This window comes from Balaenoptera ricei, chromosome 11 (assembly GCF_028023285.1).
Source record: "Balaenoptera ricei isolate mBalRic1 chromosome 11, mBalRic1.hap2, whole genome shotgun sequence".
Classification (NCBI taxonomy): domain Eukaryota; kingdom Metazoa; phylum Chordata; class Mammalia; order Artiodactyla; family Balaenopteridae; genus Balaenoptera; species Balaenoptera ricei.
In genome coordinates, this window is record NC_082649.1 from 44,369,278 (window position 1) to 44,390,335 (window position 21,058).

Consider the following 21,058-nt stretch of genomic DNA (forward strand, 5'->3'; position numbering starts at 1 on the left):
TGTGACTCTTTCAAACAACTACTTAACGTGAGTATTTCTAACAGACCATGAAACGGCTTATTTCACATGTGAGTAACGTGGACAGCAAGCTCCCTATACCAAATTTTAATAAATTTGCTTACTACTCATACAAGTAGCAAAAAATGACTTCAAATGAATTGTAGAGAGTGCTAGCATCCTTAACTGCATTCTGGGAAATATTCTAATACGCATCATCCCTGGAGTCCAACCATCAACCCCAGCTACGGTAATTCCTAGTATAGTTGAACTAGTATTTCAGAAACTTCCTACAAGTTGGTGAAAAACATTTTAATTGGCTAATCTCTAAATATTCCTGAAAAACACTGGGTAAAACAGTAACTGCCAACATTCTACTGAACACACTGTTCTAAGTGCTTGAACATGCAAGAATATACAGTTGCTGTCAGGATAAAAGGATATAATGTGGGTATTACCACTAATCCCATTTACAGCTGAGGAAGCCAAGGCAGAGAGAGGTTAACTGACTCACCAGAGGTTACCCAGCTTGTAAATGTCGGGTCTGAGATTCAAACCACGGTGGTCTGACCCCAGAGCCTACACTTGCGGTTGCCCTGTTACATCCCTCATGCTTGTACACAATTTGGGCTCGGTCACTCAAAATATTCATGGGATTTCACCAATATCGGCTCAAATACCACAACAGTCAATAAGTGGTGGGTTTTCACTTACTATTTAAACGTTTCTCCCATGTCTGACAAACTGCTTTTGTACTTATCTAGAAAGTTTCTCTTGCGTGGAAGCAGAGGTTTAAGAAAGACAGAGTGATAAGCAAACTTTAACCTCCAGGACATCCTCTTACTCCCTTCCCCTGGCGAGGGTCTTAGCGCTTGCTTTCTTTTGATTAGCATTTCCTTCCATTTTTCTTCACATTATTCATAACCCAGCCCATATTTTCCCACCGTAAACAAACCTCACTTCCGTGGGGGAGGTTTCCTTCTAGTTCTTTAAAAGAAATTAATAGGTGTTATTTTTCTCCCAGGCTGATCCCTAATGACCCAAAGAACTGTTTATTTTAATTGCACCCATGTGCCTTTATACTGGGGGGTTATGAAGGCCCAATAAAATAAACCAGGCAATTAGAACTGCCAGAGAGTGCCTGGGATGCCCAGACCCAGTGAAATACACACTTCAGCACCTTCTTGATAATTGCACATTTATAAGAGGCAAAGGACAACAAAATGCTCTGGGGTTTAAACAATCACAGTGATCTGAATTCAGGCTGTTAAGTCTGTACCTCTTTCAAGCAAAACCTCCTTTCCCCATTTCCACATGGGTCATTTGGTTCAGTGTGCAATTAGAGAAAGAAAGCAACAAGGATAGGTTACTTTGTGTAGGTTTAACATGCAAAAATACCCCCAGTTTCTAACTCAGATAATGGCAGGCATTGTGAGAAGGAGGCAGCTGTTTTGCTTTTTTCTAAAGCTCACAATCACTATTTACTAAGCTGCCTTATTCCACTCAGATTTTTCTTAAAACTTATGAATGGGCCCAATTAAAAAAAAATCCTCTTCAGAATATTGATGCCTGCAAATCTGCAGAGTCAGACTCAGGAGCTTATTAACTGGTCACAATGAATGTACACCGTCCTCAGGCATCTGCCAATAATTGAGGCTGTTCCATTATTTCCAAAATAATAATAAACATCACTCTACTTTACATAAGGCTCTTGGCCCTATGATCTCAAAATTCAATGACACATCTTTTCAAAACTGCTATGTGATACAGAATTAATGTGAAAAATCTAACCACGTCACATCAGAAGTTTTTTGAAAACTAAATGTACACCGGACGGATACGAAGCACACGCTAACGAGAAGGTATCTGGATGCCCCCTTCCCTCCTCTCTTCAGACCTCAGCCCTTTTCCACGTTTGCCTGACATCTTCCATGTCAATCAACACCCTCTGTGATGGTGGCCTGACTGTTCACAATGTCCCTACACGGCTGCTGAATTCCAAAAATGCAGGTTATACCAGTATAAAGGAGGCAGGCCTGTACATAAACAATCTTAATGTCAAAAGATGGAAACATCTTAAGAGAAAGCTGCTTGGAAAAACAGCACATTCAGTTATTTTCAATCTAGTTGAATTTACTCCGGTTATTTGGGGACGAAGCATCAAATCTATAAATTTAAAAACTACCAAGTCATTTGCAAGGCCCATATCCTCACTACATCACTCGTGGTTGGGTATGTCGGGGAGGGATCTGGAAGGAGTAGCTCTTAATAAAACAAGATGTATGTGCCTAAGGTATGCAGAAAAAGATGGACTGCTGTCAGATCATGTCCACAGTTCAGCTGGAGAAGAAACAGAATGGTAGATGATTTGTTTATACAACATAAAACAATTCATACAAAATATGCGGTTCATATCCAAGTCTAAAGATTTTTTTTGCACCATTCCTTTTATATTTCATGGACGCATTATCACTGGATAAAGAGAAAACAAGTATTTTCGTATTAAACTGTACTCTGGTCCTAATTCCAAACATCTATGGGCAAGGTTATAAAACAATTTCAGTGATATATTAGGTCCTTTCTAAACTTGTTAATTATAAGTTTAGAAACTATTCTTTTGAGTGCAAAACTAAATCTCTGCCAAACCAGAAAGACAGGTACCAATGTGTTCTTAAATTTGCCAAAAGAGAGAGAGAGAGAGACAGAGAGAGAGAGATTTCCTGATCCTTTCAGTTTACTTGCCCAAGTCTCACAGGCCTTACGGTTGAAAATATCCTCATACTTCTATTTTGCTGCAATAATGGCACCTTCCTTCAGATTACTGAAGGAGGTTAGAAAAAAATGGATCACCTCCTGCCTTAGGATTTTTCCTCTCTACCTGATTTATACAGAGGCCCTTTAGGGAGGTAGAATGAGATCTGGATTAAGTCCTGGTTACATCTCCACCACACTCTAGCTGTGGGACCCCAGGCAGGTTACCTCCCCACACACTGCATATGCTCCTCCCAGCTCTAAATGGTACATCTCAGCCTTACTGGAAAGGTATTCTCTTCTTTCCTTTTTTTTAAAATTGGCTTAAGTGAATTTTATTGGTTTTCTTTATTACTGGAGGTATTCCATTGGGCAGACATGCAGGCATTTCAAAGGAATGCACATACAAGTACAGAATAAATACATATAAACAACCAGAAGATATTAATATATCAATGGCACTAATATTAGCTATGATCTACTGGTAGTAAGATACTTTTACTAAACAATCTCCCCCTCTCTCACAAGGAAGGCTTGAAGGATACAGACCACAGTGTTTGCACGTTCTTTCTTCCACGAGTTTTTCTGTATTCTTTCACAAAGTCTTGAAACTTTCAGTAAGGAATGATTTTATCCGGAAAAAAAAACCCCAATAATTGTTATTTTCCTATAGGGTATATGTTTTAGATTCAAGAAAATACAGACCAATCTGTGGAAAACATTTGCAAAACTCTGAATAGAACTGGGCTACAGTTAATGACCTTGGCACCTGGCAGAGCTTACAAACCAGTAGGCGCTCAGCCTGTCACCTGCCCTTGAAAGCAGCTCCTTTGCCCCTTTCCTGTTTGCCCATTTCTGTTCCCCTCTAACCTTAAAAGAACCTAATTATAGGAATGAGATCACTAAGCAATTGAAACTAACTCCTGACTTATGTTCTCCTGAATACGCACCATGCCCTGTTTAACCTGTGGATTCTTTTGCTAGATTTTAAGAAGTAAGAATGAAGAATTAAGCAGTTAAAAATGACTAGCTCTCTACCCCCAACAGCCCCCTTAGCAATCCTGCAGGAGATCACGGGGGCAAGATAACATGTGAAGAGAGAGTCAGCCAGTCTGCACTCAATGGACGAGGATGCAGAACCCAACCTCCTGCCTCGATGATTCACTGAGATTCTTTTCCCCTTAAAAACTGTCACGGCTGAGCAGAATCTTCAGAACTGGTCTCTGGACACAAATCCACCTGCTCCCCAGACTGCTGGCTTTTCTGATTAAAGCACCTTTCCTTTCTACTGACCCTTGCCTCTCGAGTTATTGGCTTATGAACAGCAAGCAGCCGAACCTCGGTTTGGTTACACCCTTATCACTGTCCTCCTTCACTGAACTAGCCAACCACAGTCAGCTTCTCAAGAAAATTCTACTCCCAAGAGGACAGAATATTTGTCGTGCTATTTAGAGAAGTCTTCAGTGCCAACTATGAAAGGTCGAAAGAAATTCTGGTGAAAAACAATCCAACTCTTTTCAAATAGTTGAATAAACTTCACAAATAAACACGCTTATTTTCCTATGATAATGAGGCATACAAATTCCTCCAGACTTTGAAAACAGAGCCACGCAAATGCATTCCTCAGGCATGAAGGCCTCCCTCGCAAAAATGTCTGAGGCAGGCCTTTTGCTATCGTTGTATTCCATTGGCTTTTGTGATTCCAGAGCACGGCACTGAAATGAGGAGTGAGGCGCCATGTTTTAGAACTAGATAAATTACACTTTTACGGCAGCCTTAGAGAATGAATTTTGGATGCTCCACACGACCTGCTTGATTTGTGTTTCTTGCTCTTGGCTTGGATGTGCAAAGGCTGAGTCATCCACCTTCCCAAGCCCTGCTCCACAGTACACAGCAAAACCCTACTAACTCTGTCAGAGCAAGTCTGCAACAAGAGGCTGATGACTTAATATAAATATTCAGAGATTTCAATAAAAGTTAATCAAAACATGTATTACAAGCTTCTAGATCCAGGACCCTCTCCTCGTTGCCCACAGTCTTCTGAGAGAGCTGTGGCTAAGGGGTGGGGCCTATAAAACTCTCTGGAACCAGAAACCGTACGAGTTGCAGACAGGTCAGCAACGATCATTTTTTCCCCTTTCAGTCATCTTCAGAAAAAAAAACTACATCACCAACACAACTGTTTCCTTTTTAGAAAGAATTCAGCCTTTCTTTGCCATGTACATCAAGGAACAGTTAATAGTGACTTACACGATATCTCAAAATATTTACTCACACATAGATTAGACGCAGCCAGGGCATAAAATTAACATGAGCAGCATGCACACGTGTACACAAAAGGCATTTTGTCTGGACAGCAGGAGAACGGCGCTAGTCCTGCCAGTGGCTGACCTGCTGAGGCTGGGAGACCAGGAGGTAGATGGCTGCCAACAATGTAGAGATGAGCCTTGCCCGGCACTCACATGTCCAAGTAGCCCAGCTAAATGCTTTTCAAAACCCTTCCGTTGTGGAAGCATAACCAATGAATGGAAGCACCACTCACAGTCATCTCTGATCAGGTGGAGGCCCTGGGAGCAAGTGGAGGAAACGCACTGCCCAGACACCCAAGTGCTCGCCTACCTGCTGGGACCTCAGGATGGCCGCGTCAATCTCCTCCACCTTCTGTGTGATGGTGTCGCTCACCAAGCGGTAGCGGTCGTTGTCCTCGGCCACCATTTTTTCCAGCCCTTCCCTCGCCCTCCAGGGCACCAGCTCCAGGAGAGCAGAGCTCACTTCATTAAGGGAGTCCAGCAGGGCTTTGCTGCTCTTAGTTTCCTTCTTTAGCTCCTGAAAACAGAAGGAAGGAAACACAAACCTGTGGGAAACGCCAAGTCTGAATGGGCTTCTCCTCTAACTGTCCTTGGGGCTAAAGCCCTTCACAGGCCAACGTGATGCACGGATCCCCTTAGTGCCAGTTACGTTCTATACCCCTTGGTTACTTAAAGCTATTTTGCAGAAAGGAAAGTGTTCCCCTGAGAAGTTCCAAAGAACACTTCCTTTGTCAACATGGCAAGACTTTAGCTTTGAAATGCAATATAAACGTTTAAAAATTGGGAACCCGAACCCGGCAAGTTAACCCAGCAAGTTAATCCAGCTTGCTGGTAACCTCGAAGTAATCAGGTACCAGAAAACTAAAGAGGAAAGTCCAAACCAGAATCAAGTGACCCTCAAAACGAGGACACACTGGCTTTAAATCATCCCAGTTGAATCATTATAGGCTCAGTGGACCTGACCTCCCGGACTGCCTTCACCCAGGTGTGATCGTACTTCAGGGATGATAAAAACCGAGGCGGAAAACTCTGAGAAGGAGGATGATCGGCATGAGAGAATACCACTCTTGCAATATAATTAGAAAAGCCACCTCATGCTTGGCATCTATCTTATAAAGGTATCACTATTCTAACCAAATTACGTGTATCTCTGAAACAGTGACCATTTTCCTTTTTTTTTTTTTCTGTTTTCATCATTCTGTTTCTATAAGATTCGAGAAACAAATGACAATACGCTGTTTTCATGTCTGGGCTCCTAAAAGTTTAAATAGCTGATCTGCTGCCAATTTCTGTTGGGTCCCCGCCCACCAAGGCATCCTTAAGTATATTAGTAATGACACGTGATAAATATCACTTCGCCCCTGTGTGAATAAGGCTCCCTGAGAGATAACAAGCGGATCCAAAGAGTGTATAAATCGGAGCGTACTTTTTGCCTCGCGTGTGCTTGGCTGGAGGCTTCTCCCTTCAGAACCTGCGTTTCGTACGAAAGCAACTCGACCTCCACCTTGTCCAGCCAGGCGCACAGCCCCTCGTGCGTGGAGTGCAGCCGCCTCGCGAGCTGCAGTGCCTGCTCCAGGGTCTTGGCGACGTCCGTGCTCAGTTTAGTGATGTCTTGGTACCTCGCTTTAATGGCTTCCAATTTATCTTGAATTATTAAAACTTCATCACCTAGAATTTCAAAGGCATGTCATATCTCATGAAAGGGGAAGAAGAGTTCTTCAGCTAAAGAAGTTCTGACCCAAGAAAAGCCCCTTCCTAGGTTTGAATTTTTCTGAGGATATCTGGCGAATGTAAACAGCTCTGAAAATGCAAATATAAAAACTATAAAGGGCTATGTGGAAAGCACCACCTTTGCAACTATCTGTATGGTCTTTCCATTTTCAAGCATCGGGGTTAAAAACTGCCTGGGTTTGCATACTGAGTTTGTTACTTATTACCTTGCACAAGATACCTCACCTCTCTCTGTGCCCCTGGTTACTTAGCATTACGAATAGAACCTACTTCATAAAGTTGTGATAAAAATTCAGTGAGTTTGTATTTGCAAAATGTTTAGAATAGTGCCTGCCACATATATACATTTATATATGTATAATCTATGCATGTGTGTGTGTGTTAAAAATAATAAACTCACCTGCACTATTCCAATAGATCCTCACCTGCCTCTATTTAATTTTCAGAGACACAGAGAAATTGTGTCCTGGGCTTCAGAGTCCAAGTGCAAGGCTCTCGATACTGTATCAAATTCTTCCCATTCATAATGAATGGTACCTGTCCCCCACCACACACATGTGCTGAATTGTATATAAACACAATGAGACATTCCTACAGCCAAAGGAATTACTAAAACAAGGTAATATCTGTCTTCTTGGTGAGTTCAAGCACAGAGAAATGAAGCCTGGCTATAGTCACACTATGTGTCACTGAATGCCACCTATCTTAAAATTTTAAAAAACTGTCTACAACCTATGTGTTCATCTAGAACAACTGCCTTCCACAAGTGGAAAACTAATGTCACTCTGCCATGGGATTCTCTGACCAATGCTTGGTGTTATGAGTAATACACAAAACTTCGATTAAAAACTCAGTGAGATCATGAGAAAAACAATGAAATCATAGTCCAAAACCCCCTCGGTCGGCCTTCAAAGCATTCCCCAGGATGAAGTCTTGGAGTGGCCCCAAAATTCCAGCGTGCTCTGTGTTTTTCCCCCATCTCTAAAATATTTTGAAAGCAACACAAAATGCTCATGTCATGAGGATTTGATTTGAAAGGTATCTCACCTGTTGTTCGTTTAAGTAGTTCTAAACCATTTAGTAAGGCCTGATCTACATTTTGTTTTCTGAGTAGGATGTCCTCTTGCAGAACCTAAAACACAGGTACCATTTTTATGCGGGGGAAAAAAATAAATTTAAATAAGCATTGGCATTATCAGTTAATCTTATTTGAGGAAACACCTTTTCAAATATTCCTCACTGTTCTCATGTTTACCCATCTTTTTTCCACCACTGTGCCCATGTCTCAGTTCACCTATCATAATTTACTCCCCTCTTCAGAAAATGGGCGATGTGGAGACACTGGAGTACTGGTTAATTATGGGTCTTTGTATACAAAGATGAAATAACAAAATGAAAGGTCAGCAATCCAGCTATTGGATAAATTACATCTCTTCTTACATGTGACTTCACCAAAAGTAATTGAATACAACACTACTTACTATATATAAAATAGATAAACAACAAGGACCTACAGTACAGCACAGGGAACTCTGCTCAGTACTTTGTAATAACCTATATGGGAAAAGAATCTGAAAAAGTGTATATATATATACACACATATATATACATAAACATATATATATATGTGTATGTGGTGTGTGTGTGTGTGTGTGTATATATATATATATATATATATATATATATATATATATATATATACTGAATCCCTATGCTGTACACCTGAAACTAACACAACATTGTAAATCAACTATACTTCCATTAAAAAAAAGTCACTGTATACATAGGCAATGTCTTCTTTGAGTACAGCAACTCACCTAAATCATAGTGAACATAAAATAATACAGAAATAAGGAAGACTGAGAAAATGAGGACAACTGAAATAAAAAAAATGAAATAAAATAAATCGAAATACCCGCAGCTCAGCCTGCTGTGTCCACAGCCCCTCAGGGCTGGAATCCTGGACCGAGAGTCTCCTCAGCTTGTCATGCACTTCACTCAGCCAGTTCATCAGCTCCACTTCATCTTCCCCAAAAATCTTAGCATTACACAGAGCCTGCTGGAGAAGCTCAGACCTGCCGTGGCTTTTCTCTTGAATCTCAATGTACCACACTTGAGAGGAGTCTAATTTACTCTGCACCATATCTTTATCCTCCCTGGAGCTCAAAACCTTTAAGGACTGGCCAATGCTAACGGCCTGGTGTAAATGTTTATTATGATGGTTGATGTCATCTTCTAAGGCCTAAATAAAGTTTAAAAAAGGAAACAAAAAGAATGGACAAATAAAAATGACAACATAAATTGAACAAAAAGATGACACATGAAATGGGTCTTAAGGTTGCACTGATGCATCACACAACAGTACAAAACTCAAATGCATGTCCTAAAACCACAAAGGGCATGGAAAACTGGATCTCACTAACGTTGTGATGGGAACCTTACTTTGTGCTGTGCAATTTGTTCCTCCAGCTTGGACGCTTGGGTTCCAATGGGTTCGCTATTCGCCAGCCTCTTTTCTGTGGTTGTCAGCCACTCATTCAGTGGTTCTAAGGTTTCGTGAAACTGCTGTGCTACCACTGAGATACCTTCCAACTGACGATTCCTGAAAACGTGCCAAGAGGAAGGTCATTCAGGGATGGGAAACGTGGGAAACTGTCAACAGAAATCTTCACTCGTGCTCCTGCGTTCCACTCCAAACAGTTTTTGTAGAAAACATCTAACGTTAAAATTAAAATCTCTCACACAGAGAGGACACTTTAAAATAGTTCTCCTATTCTCCATGCTTCCACTGCCAGGGGCCGGGGTTCGATCCCTGGTCGGGGAACTAAGATCCCACAAGCCACGTGACGTGGCCAAAAAAAAAAAAAATGAAATATCTATGAAAAACTTTAAAAAATAGTTCTCCTATTAAATAAAAGTAAAGCTGAACAACACATCAACCTCAGGTGCCTGAATCCTGTGAAAGTCTTAAGTAACCTGGTTGTAATACTTACAATAATAATAGGTATAATCATACTAATGTTATAAATAGTAGCCATGATAATGATAATAATAGGTAATACTTACTGAACATATATTCTGTGTTTTATATCACAGTTAACTTCAATCGGAGCATCAGTTACTGAGATTGCTTTAATCAAATGGTCAAAATTAGATTTAAATTTTGAAGAATAACTATAGCATCCCCTGTGCTGGAATTACTAGTGAGTCCTCCTTTAAAAAGGACACTGTCAGGTACATTTCCCCGAGGCAAGAGTTAATATTTTATGGACTAAAATATCATGAAAGAGGAGAAATATTCCTTAGACTTTCACTTGTTAACAGAGCTTGAATGCTTTTAGAAAACCCATTGTTTCCTCCCTTAAAAAGGTACCACATAAGCTAAAACCTACTTGTACTGTCCTCGGTTTTTATCTACGGCAAGTGCTTGTGCTGGTCGGTATACAGAGGACCTGATTCCGTATCCAATCCTGTGAATTATTTCTGCTGGGACCAAGAGCTGCTGTCTTAACCTGTTATCATGTTTAATTCTTAGAGAATTACATGATTTGAGAAATGAGCTTTCTATGGGGACAAAGGGAATTATAGACAACTGGTACATGCTACCGAACATAATTTCTATACCTTCATATCACAAATTACATATGCATATATTTTTAAAACCTTCAGTTGAAATACATTTGATCTTTTTAAAAAAAATGAATAAAATTACTACATTATTTTTGACTTCTGGACTATCACTATTTATGACTCTTTTTTTAAAATTCTAATATCCAATCACCTAGAATCACTGGAAAGAACTATTTTGCAACTAGGTTTAATTGACTATGATTTAAATTGTAACAGAATCTATTAGTCTTTGTGTGAATCATAGCATCACCACCATCCCTCCACTTAATACCGTTGTGAGGAAGGTTTAGGAAAAAAAGGACAGTAATGGGAGTAAAGCAGAGATCTAGACTTTCATTTATTAAAAAAAAGTACTGAGAGTCTCTCCCATGGCAGTAATTCTGGGGCATTACACAGAAGGAATAATCTACTGACACACATTAAAGAATAACATGAAACTTCCAGCCTCCTTCAGAGTCCCTTATTCAATGGTCCTAGAATGATAACTCCTTCTACTCCGTAATTCAAGATTGGACAAACCCTTCTCTGCACCATCTTAGTTCCAAAGAAGGTAGGAATGTATGGAGATGCTCAATCTCTTCAGTGGGTCATCTATTTCCAACCCAGCCAGTGTACACTTCAATGTAGCTACAACTTGACATTGGTCAATGTGGTGCCAGTGAAGAGAATGAAGAAAGAACTATATTCAATATCCTATGATAAACCATAATGGAAAAGAATATTTTAAAAAAGAATGTATACGTATGTATAACTGGGTCACTTTGCTGTACAGCAGAAATTCATCAACTATATTTCAATTAAAAAAATTAAAAAGTAAAGAAAACAAAGTGTAATGAAGCCCCGGTGGAGCCACGCTCCAGCTTCCAGCCCTGGTAAACGTCACAGTGCCCTCCACCTGCCTCACTTCCCAGATAACTCCCACTCCTCCTTTAAAACAGAGCTTAGCTGTCACTTTCCTGCCCCAGGCCAGGTTCCTCCTGTTCTCTGCTTCCACAGCACCCCGTGCCCAGGTTTCACTTTGAACCATCACATTTGTCATTAGTCTTCAATGGCTACGAAACCCTGCTAGGCTGTCCCTTGTCTGAGGGCAGGGATGATCTGACCAGCGCACCCCTGCGGAAGGCCCAGCTCTGCCTGATGCACGGTAGGCAGGCGATAACTACATTATAAATGAATAAACGAATGACCTCCCAAGGGAAATACTCAAGAGTTGGGATAGATTTGGAGACTACAGGACATCCCCATCGGGGGAATAAGGACAGAGGTGCCATAGCCCTTGCCCTCCATGTTCACATACATGATAAACACAGGAAAATAACAATTTGAAGAAAAGTATTACCAAAATACAAGAAATCAGTATGAAAGCCATTGCTGCTCTTTCCAAAGACTGGAAGCATTTACCTTGTTTCAGCCTTATTAAGCAAGGCCGCCCATCTGCTATCCAAGAGACTCAGTTGTTTCAAAATCTTCACTTTATCCGCAGGTTCTGCTGTGGCGGCAATTTTTTCTCCTTCCCGTTTGATCACCTCCACAGTAGATTTGCGGTCATCCAACAATCTCTGGAGAAGCTTAAGACAAAATAGTAAATTTTTAAAAAAATAAATAAAAAGAAAGGAAACAAAACGGTAATTTTATCAACATATGAAAAACATACACAAAGTACTTTGGATATGTAACAAAAATAACTTTGTGTGGATTCACATACAAAAGGACCTGAGAAGTAGGATTTTTTCAAAAAAACTCATTTTGTTTAACGATTCATTACTATTGTGTCAAACATTGTGGTGGCAGCTTTTCACACTAAATAAAACAAATATTGATAAGGCCACTGAACCATTCGTTATTAACTTGTTAATATAAAGTAATGGAGTAGAATGTGCCGCTTAGGATAACCCCTCTGCACTGATAGCGCAAAATCCCAATTATTATAATGAAATGGGAATGCCCTAAACAATCAACAGTGATCTGTCCCGTTGAGATAGAAAAGGTCACTATAAATCACCACTGTTTTCAAAACCTTTTCCCTTGTTAAACAATCCACCGCAGAAGGGAAGTTGAAAGTCAGACCAAGTTCACAAGCTAGTGAGGCTACAACTAGAGGCTCTTGGTTGCTTTTAGGGGGTAAGATAGCTCCTAAAATTCTTTACAAGGATGAAAACTAAAAAGAGCCTTTAAATATCATTTCCACAATGAACCGAGGGGGAAACATGTCAGAAATCCCCAAAGCTGGCTAAAGAAGACTAATATTTCAGGATTGAGCTGTGGAAAAAAATTCAATTTAATGCTTCATTTTGAGAAGCCTGGAAGGGAGTGTTTGACATAGGTAGCCAGAAATCAGGATTCCCTTCCTCCAATGAATCAAAACAAGTATTTCAGGAATAAGTGCAAACCCCAGGCCCTGTGTGAAGAGCAGTGAGGAAGGCACAGGTGTACAGAATGCTGAGTACCGCACTGCTTCCTTAACCTGACCCTGACGGATGCCTAAGGACCAAAGGCACAGACAGTCACCCAGAAGTAACAAGCTGGAAGGGTATTTTCTCACTGTCACTTTGGGATCAAGGCCACCACAGCAGGAAGGGAGGGGAACAGGGCCAAAGAGAAGGGGAAGAGATGCCCTCTCTTGACACAGGTCAGAGTCATCATAAATATCAAAGTACAACAGATGGTTTAGGCAGTAAAGAGAACAATTAAGTGGATTACTTTCGGTACACTTTAACGAACAGCTTCTAGCAATTAAGAAAGCAAAATCAATAGACAGGTTTTGTTGGCTGAGCATAGTTCATTAACTCTGGGCAAATAATAAATGTTTAAATTAAATCGTGAATGGTAGCAATTATATTATTATATTTAACACCAGATTATATTATATATTTATTACATTATATAAATTATACATATATATTATTTTATTATTTATTATTATATATTACCATATTTTTTCAAAAATCAAACAAATGCAATGTGTTTCCTGTTATATTTCTTTAATCCATACCTGTAAATCTATTTCTAATAAGTTAATTTCCCAAGACACTAAAGTCTTTGAAGAATTTTTAGAGAGAGTAGTACTGGATGTCAAAACCCAATTAAGCCTCATAATCCAGTCTCTTCTTTTTAAAGGTCCCGTCTTTTTAAAGAGAAGCCTTATCAGTGTGCTGTGTGCCAGGCGCCACCCCCCCCCCCCATGTGTCATTTCAAGTCATGGCTGACAAATCAATACTGGACAGGTCACTAAATGCTTCCTCATGACCACAAAAATTGTACATGTGGCCCAAGTAGTCACCATCCCTCTAAGAAGTGTCTTTCCAACTGGGTCCTGTATTTGCAGAATCAAAAGACACAGCAGCATGGTTCTCAGCATATGTGAATCAACTCTCTGCCATGTCAGTACAGGCTGAACCATAACAAACTGCTCATACTGACTCTATAAAATAGGCAACTGCATGTGCATCAACCTAATACACAGGAGAACAACGATATTTCTGTTCGAAGTCACCTTTTCGGTAAGTGATGTCTTCAAACTCAACTACACTATTATTTAAAATTGTACACACATACCCCTCCACTCAGCACTTACTGTCCCCCACCCTCGTGCTCTGTCTCTTGCTAATAACTCTTATCTCCCATCCCAGTGTTATTTATCAATGGCTAATGTAACACCATTTACGTGGTTACTTTGTTTACTGTCTCTCTCTCCCTGTTCCTCCCTTCCCACTAAACCTTAAACTCCATGAGGAACGTCTATGGTTTGTATTCAATGATATATCTCCAGCACCTGGAACGATGGCTGACCTGTGGCAGATGGTCCACAAATATTTGTTGAATGACTAACAAAACAATGTCTAGAGCATTGATTACCAGTTAACGAAGATATCCTATTAACACAAATAAAGAGAGTCACCAAGGTAAACTTTTACTGTCATTGTTAAGATTTAACATGAAACAGTATGAAAGCTCTGCTAACTTACCTTCTGCTCTTGTATCTGGGCCTTCACCACCTTGAACTCAGCCGATGGGGGCTTCTGATTGGCCACAAGCTCCTCGGTGTCCACCATCCAGCTGAGTAGGGACTCCAGGGCGTCCTGGAACCTCCCGCAGTGCAGCAGGGCCTCCTGCAGCTGGGCTGCTCGCTGGGCCACCTGCACAGCACCAGGGATCCCCAGTTATCTACTGTGTTCAGGAAAAATGAAATTTGCCCACCAGCCGACACTTTCCATGCTCATCTTCCCATCTGGTCACAAATTTTCTTTTCCTTCTCACTTAAAATTCACCCAAAGCATTGCTAGTGGGCAGGATACAGATGGAAAGGAGACAAACTCAAACTTAGCAAGTAAGCCAAGGAGATGAGGTTGCCATCTCAACCAGTCAGTGCAAAAGGGGAAGCCTTTGAGATTTTGGAAGTATCCAATACATTTATGATTAGCAATGAATGGTTCAAATATTTTAAGGTTACTGAAAGAAACAGTGCCTTATTCATTTTTATCATTATCCCTGGGATTCATTCTTTATTTCCTACTGTTGAATATTTTTTTAAAGACTAAGATTTAAACAACAATATTATTGTGGAGAGAATCAGAATTACGTTCTGCTAGGCAAAATAACTATGAAGTATCCAATTAAATTCTGCTAGATCCAAGCTCTATAGAGTCCTTTCTTGACAAGCCAGGGCCTTTGTCGCCCAGTAAATGGAGTCTCTGTGTCCTGCATAGAGATATCCTATTGCCCCCTCAAAGGTCTTTTCTTTTTGGGCTGAAAAAGTAGTTGGCAAGATATTTTAAGCTCCATGGAAAGTATTCACACCTGACACTGCATCCCAGTTGTATTTGAGGAGTGCTGCGGTATGAATCAAACTCTAAAGAAGGATAAATGTCATTCTGAGATACAGCCACTGCTTAAGATTTCAACGCAAGGAAAACTCCAAGAACAATCCCCCACCACTACCACCACTAGATGAGCACTGCCATCCCGAAACCCTTTTCTGATCATTTCTGTCACATAAAGAGCTGCCACTGTGCATCAGCATCACCTTCTTAAGACATCAGAGCATTATTTTCCAGTGTTTTCCATCATGGGCATTTAGAAAAAGGTGGGATCTACATCTTATCAGTAAAATGGTATTTGGACTTAATGATCTATAGCGAGATGCAAACCCTTAGTCCAGGGCAAACAGACACACAGCTGTACTGTGTGACCTATTACACAGTGTGGAGTGAGTTGCTGACATCTGAAAATTAGGTTTCACATAAAAAGTGAGAGTTCCAAGTTCTTTGCAAAATAAGTAAACGATCTGGCAACAGGGAGCCCAGATCCCTATGGGACACTGATTATGGAGCCAAATAGCCCCTGCGCCCTTAGAGGTGCGTGTGCTCCCACCAGCCCAGGGTCAGGATCCTGGCCACCTGCCGTCACAGCTGTGCGGCCGGGTCCCTAACCTCAAAGGGGGCGGTGGGTGGGGGAGGTCCTTCCTGCATCTGTGCTGCCCAGCAAGCCCCGGGGGCATCTAGGGTGGGCTATCAGTTCATGGAGACGTCAAGAAACAGGCAGGTTTAGGGAAGCCTGGCTACTAGAAATACGACTGGTGGTCACAGCAAATGCTGGAGAAGAACAATCCACAGAAATGACAACGAAGGGGGTGGCAACGTCACCTTCTTGTTGAGGGTCTTCCATCGCGCACTGGCATTGTCCAGGTCCCGCTCCAAGGCCTGGGTGCTGGTGCCCTTAGCGGCACTCTGAACGAGGCCTTGACCCAGCCAGTTCACATCCTGCTGTTTAACCTGCAAGGGTTCAATCTCTTCTTTTTGGAACACCTGCATTGGAAAGAATAATTATATGAATTATAGTACCTAACAGCCACCAAATATAAACATCTGTCCAATCATCAGGTATAGATTATTAGAAATAAAGATCATTTTTGTTGCCTAGTCATGTGTTATAGCTGCTTTACGAATAATAATGAGAAAGTAAACTAAATATAAATTCACAATGTTATCAAAACCACTCAGGTCAGAAAGAGAACGATAAATACCATGTGATATCACTTACATGTGGAATCTAAAATATGACACAAATGAACTTATCTACGAAGCAGAAACAGACTCACAGACATGGAGAACAGACTTGTGGGACTTCCCTGGTGGCGCAGTGGTTAAGAATCCACCTGCCAATGCAGGGGACACAGGTTCGATCCCTGGTCCGGGAAGATCCCACATGCCGTGGAGCAACTAAGCCCGTGCGCCATAACTACTGAGCCTGCGCTCTAGAGCCCACAAGCCACAACTACTGAAGCCCATGTGCCTAGAGCCCATGCTCCGCAACAAGAGAAGCCACCGCAATGAGAAGCTCGTGAACCGCAACAAAGAGTAGCTCCCCCTCGCCGCAACTAGAGAAAGCCCGCGCGCAGCAACGAAGACCCAATGCAACCAAAAATTAATTAATTAATTAATTTAAAAAAGAGAGCGAGAACAGACTTGTGGTTGCCAAGGTGGGGGGAGGGATGCACTGGGAGTTTAGAGTTAGTAGATGCAAACTATTACGTATAGGATGGATAAACGAGTTCCCTTACTGTAGAGCACAGGGAACTATATTCAATATCCTGTGATAAACCATGATAGAAAAGAACAGAAAAAAGAATGTATGTATATGTATAACTGAGTCACTTTGCTGTACAGGAGAAATTAACACAACATTGTAAGTCAACTATACTTCAATTTAAAAAAAAAAAGAAGGTACAGAAAATGCTAAGGAGCAAAATGATAACAAGGGCCCAAGATGAGCCTTCCTGGCAAGAATCCTTATAGGCCCTTCCGAGGATGCCTGCTGCTAACTGGCAAATGACATTTGAGACTCAAATTGGAAATGGGGGTCACTGACAAGAAGATGACGTGAGCCAGAGGGGCAAATACAGGGTAAGGAACAGAAAAAAGAGGTAGATGGGCACTGCAATAGTGTGGAGCCCTACACGTCTAGCCCCTCAACGTCTGTGAAGATGCTGACGGGCTTGCAGGATGCACCGAGGCCTCACCCCACGGATCTGATCACACAGGGCCGGCACAGCAACCCTGGTCACCCTTGGATCACTGCCTACACTGTCGGCAGTCTTCCAGCACTCTCCCTGCCGACTCTCCATCCCACCCAACTTATAGGCCCCGCTGCTTGTAACTGGCAAAAGATCTAATTAATGTATTACGGTAAAATGCAAGTCCCACGAAAGCACAAATTTCTCTTTTCCTTATAGTCGTTCTATACCCTGGACCTACCACAGTACCTAGCTTGTAATATGGACCTGTTAATGATTTGCCAAATGAATATCAGTATAGAAAATTTTATTTATACCTTGGGGTATATGATGATAACTCCTCAATAGATAATACTGGGGGGGGGGGTACATCAACTCTTTCACAGATAATACAAATGTTTTTAATATAGGGCTTGAAGGATGCTAGGAAGGCAAATAAATTAATTTAACTAAGGAAGGGAAGCTTCAGCTAGAGATTAAGGTAAGACAAGGTTTGGGGCACTGAGTCATTATACTACAGGCCACTATATAAGTACATCAACAGTCCAAGTGAATGAACAGTTAAACAGAATACATGAAAACAATAAAAGCAAATATCAAAATAGGACTTAAGAAAAAATTACAGGCACAGTATGGAAAATAATTTTGAAAGATGTAGAGGCTGCCAGAGACAAACTCCACCGACTCTGGAGCAAGCCCAGAACACAGGATACTTCTGTGTTATAGTATGAATGAGTAAACTAAAGAACAGCAAACAAATAAATGATCATCTCTTCTAAAAGTCCCCTCTTAGCAAAAAGCCCAAACTTCTTCCACAGAAAATCCAGACAGTTTCCACACTGGCTAATTCTTTCTATATAACAATACTCAGTATAAAAAGTCAACTACACATAAACAAAGAATTATAAGAATTCCCCAAATCATTGGGAAAAAATTACCATACATCTTTCATGATTTTTTAAAAAGGCATTAATTTACCTAATAAGTCAATAGAAACTTACAGGAAGGTAGTGAAAACAGAATTTGGTGCTATGATCCTACTTCTTTTCTATACCACTTTCCAAGTTACTATTTCTAGGAACTAATAGCTGTAGATATGTTTTACTACTTACCAAAAAAAAAGAGGGGGGAGGGAAACTGCTACATTTTTAATTCCAGGAACTTGTCTGGTACATAAGGATTCAGGGAAAAGTTTTATTCTCCCTCACAGCTAATTTTCAGGGCAAAACAAAACAAAACAAAACAAAAACCTAATAAAAACGTTCCAGTAAATTGCCTTAACCCCTGGACTTGGTTTTAAAGAAATGAATTTCAGGGTTGCCTATCAGCGTAGTTCTGGGTGAGTCTGTGGTAATTTTCTCAAGTGCTAACAAAAATACACTAAGGGTTAAAAAAAGATAACTACTAAAGAATCTATATACTCCTAAGAGTTTAATTACCTTCTACAAATAAACTGCAAAATACTTTACAGTAAAAAAAAAAAAAAGTACTCTGCTAAGCTTTCAAACTAGGATTCCATTTAATGCAACCTCATGGAAAGGGCATCCCTGATTAGAGCAATTATTTCATAGACTGATAGTGTCCAAATTCCTTATCTCCAAGTAACAAAATACCTAGGAAGAGAGACTCTCCCCCCAGTCTAACCCATGAGTACACAAACACAAGAGAAGCTTAAAATAAAATAAAATTACCTCTGAGGCAAAGTTTACCAGAAGAGCTTAGGAAAAGGACCAAAATAGCTGAACTTCAATCTAAGTGGGAAGAAAAAAATTACAGGCTTGACAACCAACCTCTCCCTATTACAAGGCAGTACGCTTTACTTGCTTACCTCACTCACCACTTACCAAAAGTGAGGGGCTATACAAGTGAGGGGCAAAATACAGCACAATTACCTCTCTCCCCCATGCAGAGCTACTGAGAGAACATTTTCAGCACGTGTAAAAAGTCCTCAATTTGAGGAGAGCACTTCTCAGACCACAACAATACTGTGTTGGTACCTTCCTGACTGAGCCCATTGGAGCTTAATAAATCCAATATAACTGCCCTTAAATGGCAGGGTCTTAAACCACAATTTGTGGAAAAGCCTAAGCCTAACATAAATTCACAGTGGAGGCATTCAAATGAAAGGGATCAGCCACCATCTCTACAACCAGGAGCAGGACCCCAAACAGCTGGGGATAATCACGCTCCTCAAAAACAGTCCCTAATTAATTTGTTGTTATGATCAACTTATCAATATCTGTCATCTGGTAGGGTACTAGCCAAACCCCTCCCAAAGACAAGACCGGATTGACCATGATTGGAAACACCAGTGGCCACTTGACAACACTACCACAGACCTTGGGCATCACAGAGTTTCCCATTTCCGTTAATTACCTGAACTGAGTGAAAGCCATTACAGACAGGGTCCAAGGTTCCTGCCCGGGCCCTTGTTTTTCGGGCAGCAGCTTTCTTTCTTACTGCTCTGAATTTTGGGGAGCATTGCATAGGGATCGCCTCCATCTCCTGGGCCGAAAGGGGAGCCTCCATGTCCTCTTGAGATGCTACGTTGGATTCTTCCAAATCGTATTGTGTCAATAATGTCAGGTTTTCTACTAAACTTGCGCTACCCCCATCTACATCATTTCCCCCCAGATCTGTGTGAGGGAGAGCCAAATCCTCAGGAGAACCTCCCATAAATTCCCTACTTCGTGCTGTGCTTTGTAATTCTCCTGGTCCATATGTTTTTCCTCCTTCCCCGGGGTTAGAAATACACTTGTTTTCTCCCTCTCTTGGCAAAATGAATGGGTCAGCCTTAAGAGTGCTCTCTTTGACATCATTCTGCAGGCAGCAGTTTTCACCAAGGATTTCCCTTTGACCGTTGACACGTTTTGTTTCCTCTGGTGGAGAAACATCATGTAAAATCGTTTTGAAGTTGTCATCAAGGTGGGCGCTTCTGCATGAAAGCAAGGGGATTTTCTGTTCGCTGATGGAATTAACAGAAAAAAAGGGTCTATATTGCTCTGCTATGTGAATATCTTCAGCAGAAGACAAGCTTCTAATTCGGGACGGGTCTCCAGGTAAAATGCCCTGTTTTTCTTCCCTCTCGGCTGGAGGACTGCATAACCCAGAGTCATCCTCCTCCGACGTGAGAGAATTACTACCCCCTCTGCACTTGCCAGCCTTGGTAACAGCATCTGACAGATCAGGAGGTTCAACAAAAGAGCTTTCACTTTTGTTTGCATAATCCATAAAATTGGCTGGGACGAACATTCGCCATGACCGTCTATGCTCTTTCTTTTCTGCGTGGGATTTGGGTTTGGGTAATCCCGTGCTTCGGATGATATCGCTATTTAGTTTGAGGGCATCAAAGATCATCTTTTCATCGAGTTTGTGAGTTTCACGGCCTCTCAGCTCAAACGCACTGGAAGAAGCAAGGGCACCATTGGAGCATAAAGAACTGACATCCAGTGTTCTGTGACTGTAGGGTAAAGTCCGATCTGTGAAATGCCTGGAAGACAGGCTCCCCTTGGAACCAGAGTCGATCTGCTCATTCAGCCTAACCGTGTCGTAGATGGAGCGCTGCGGGACGTAACAGTCCTCGATGTTGAGGTCCTCCTCTTCCTCTCCCTTCCCTACACAGGGGGGA

The 21,058-nt window shown here is 41.2% G+C and overlaps 1 protein-coding gene across 24 annotated transcripts in view; it reads right to left on the reverse strand.

Moving 5' to 3' along the window:
• DST (dystonin) overlaps positions 1 to 21,058 on the reverse strand; it is a 510,328-nt gene that overhangs the window by 66,182 nt on the left and 423,088 nt on the right. For all 24 annotated transcript variants that reach the window (XM_059939019.1, XM_059939025.1, XM_059939006.1 and 21 more), the window contains 8 exons: positions 16,061 to 16,222; positions 14,384 to 14,554; positions 11,820 to 11,986; positions 9,231 to 9,390; positions 8,704 to 9,030; positions 7,836 to 7,920; positions 6,484 to 6,725; positions 5,368 to 5,574 (listed from right to left, as the gene is read on the reverse strand). In XM_059939019.1, the coding sequence (XP_059795002.1) occupies positions 5,368 to 5,574; positions 6,484 to 6,725; positions 7,836 to 7,920; positions 8,704 to 9,030; positions 9,231 to 9,390; positions 11,820 to 11,986; positions 14,384 to 14,554; positions 16,061 to 16,222 (1,521 nt within the window). The remainder of the gene's footprint in view (positions 1 to 5,367; positions 5,575 to 6,483; positions 6,726 to 7,835; positions 7,921 to 8,703; positions 9,031 to 9,230; positions 9,391 to 11,819; positions 11,987 to 14,383; positions 14,555 to 16,060; positions 16,223 to 21,058) is intronic.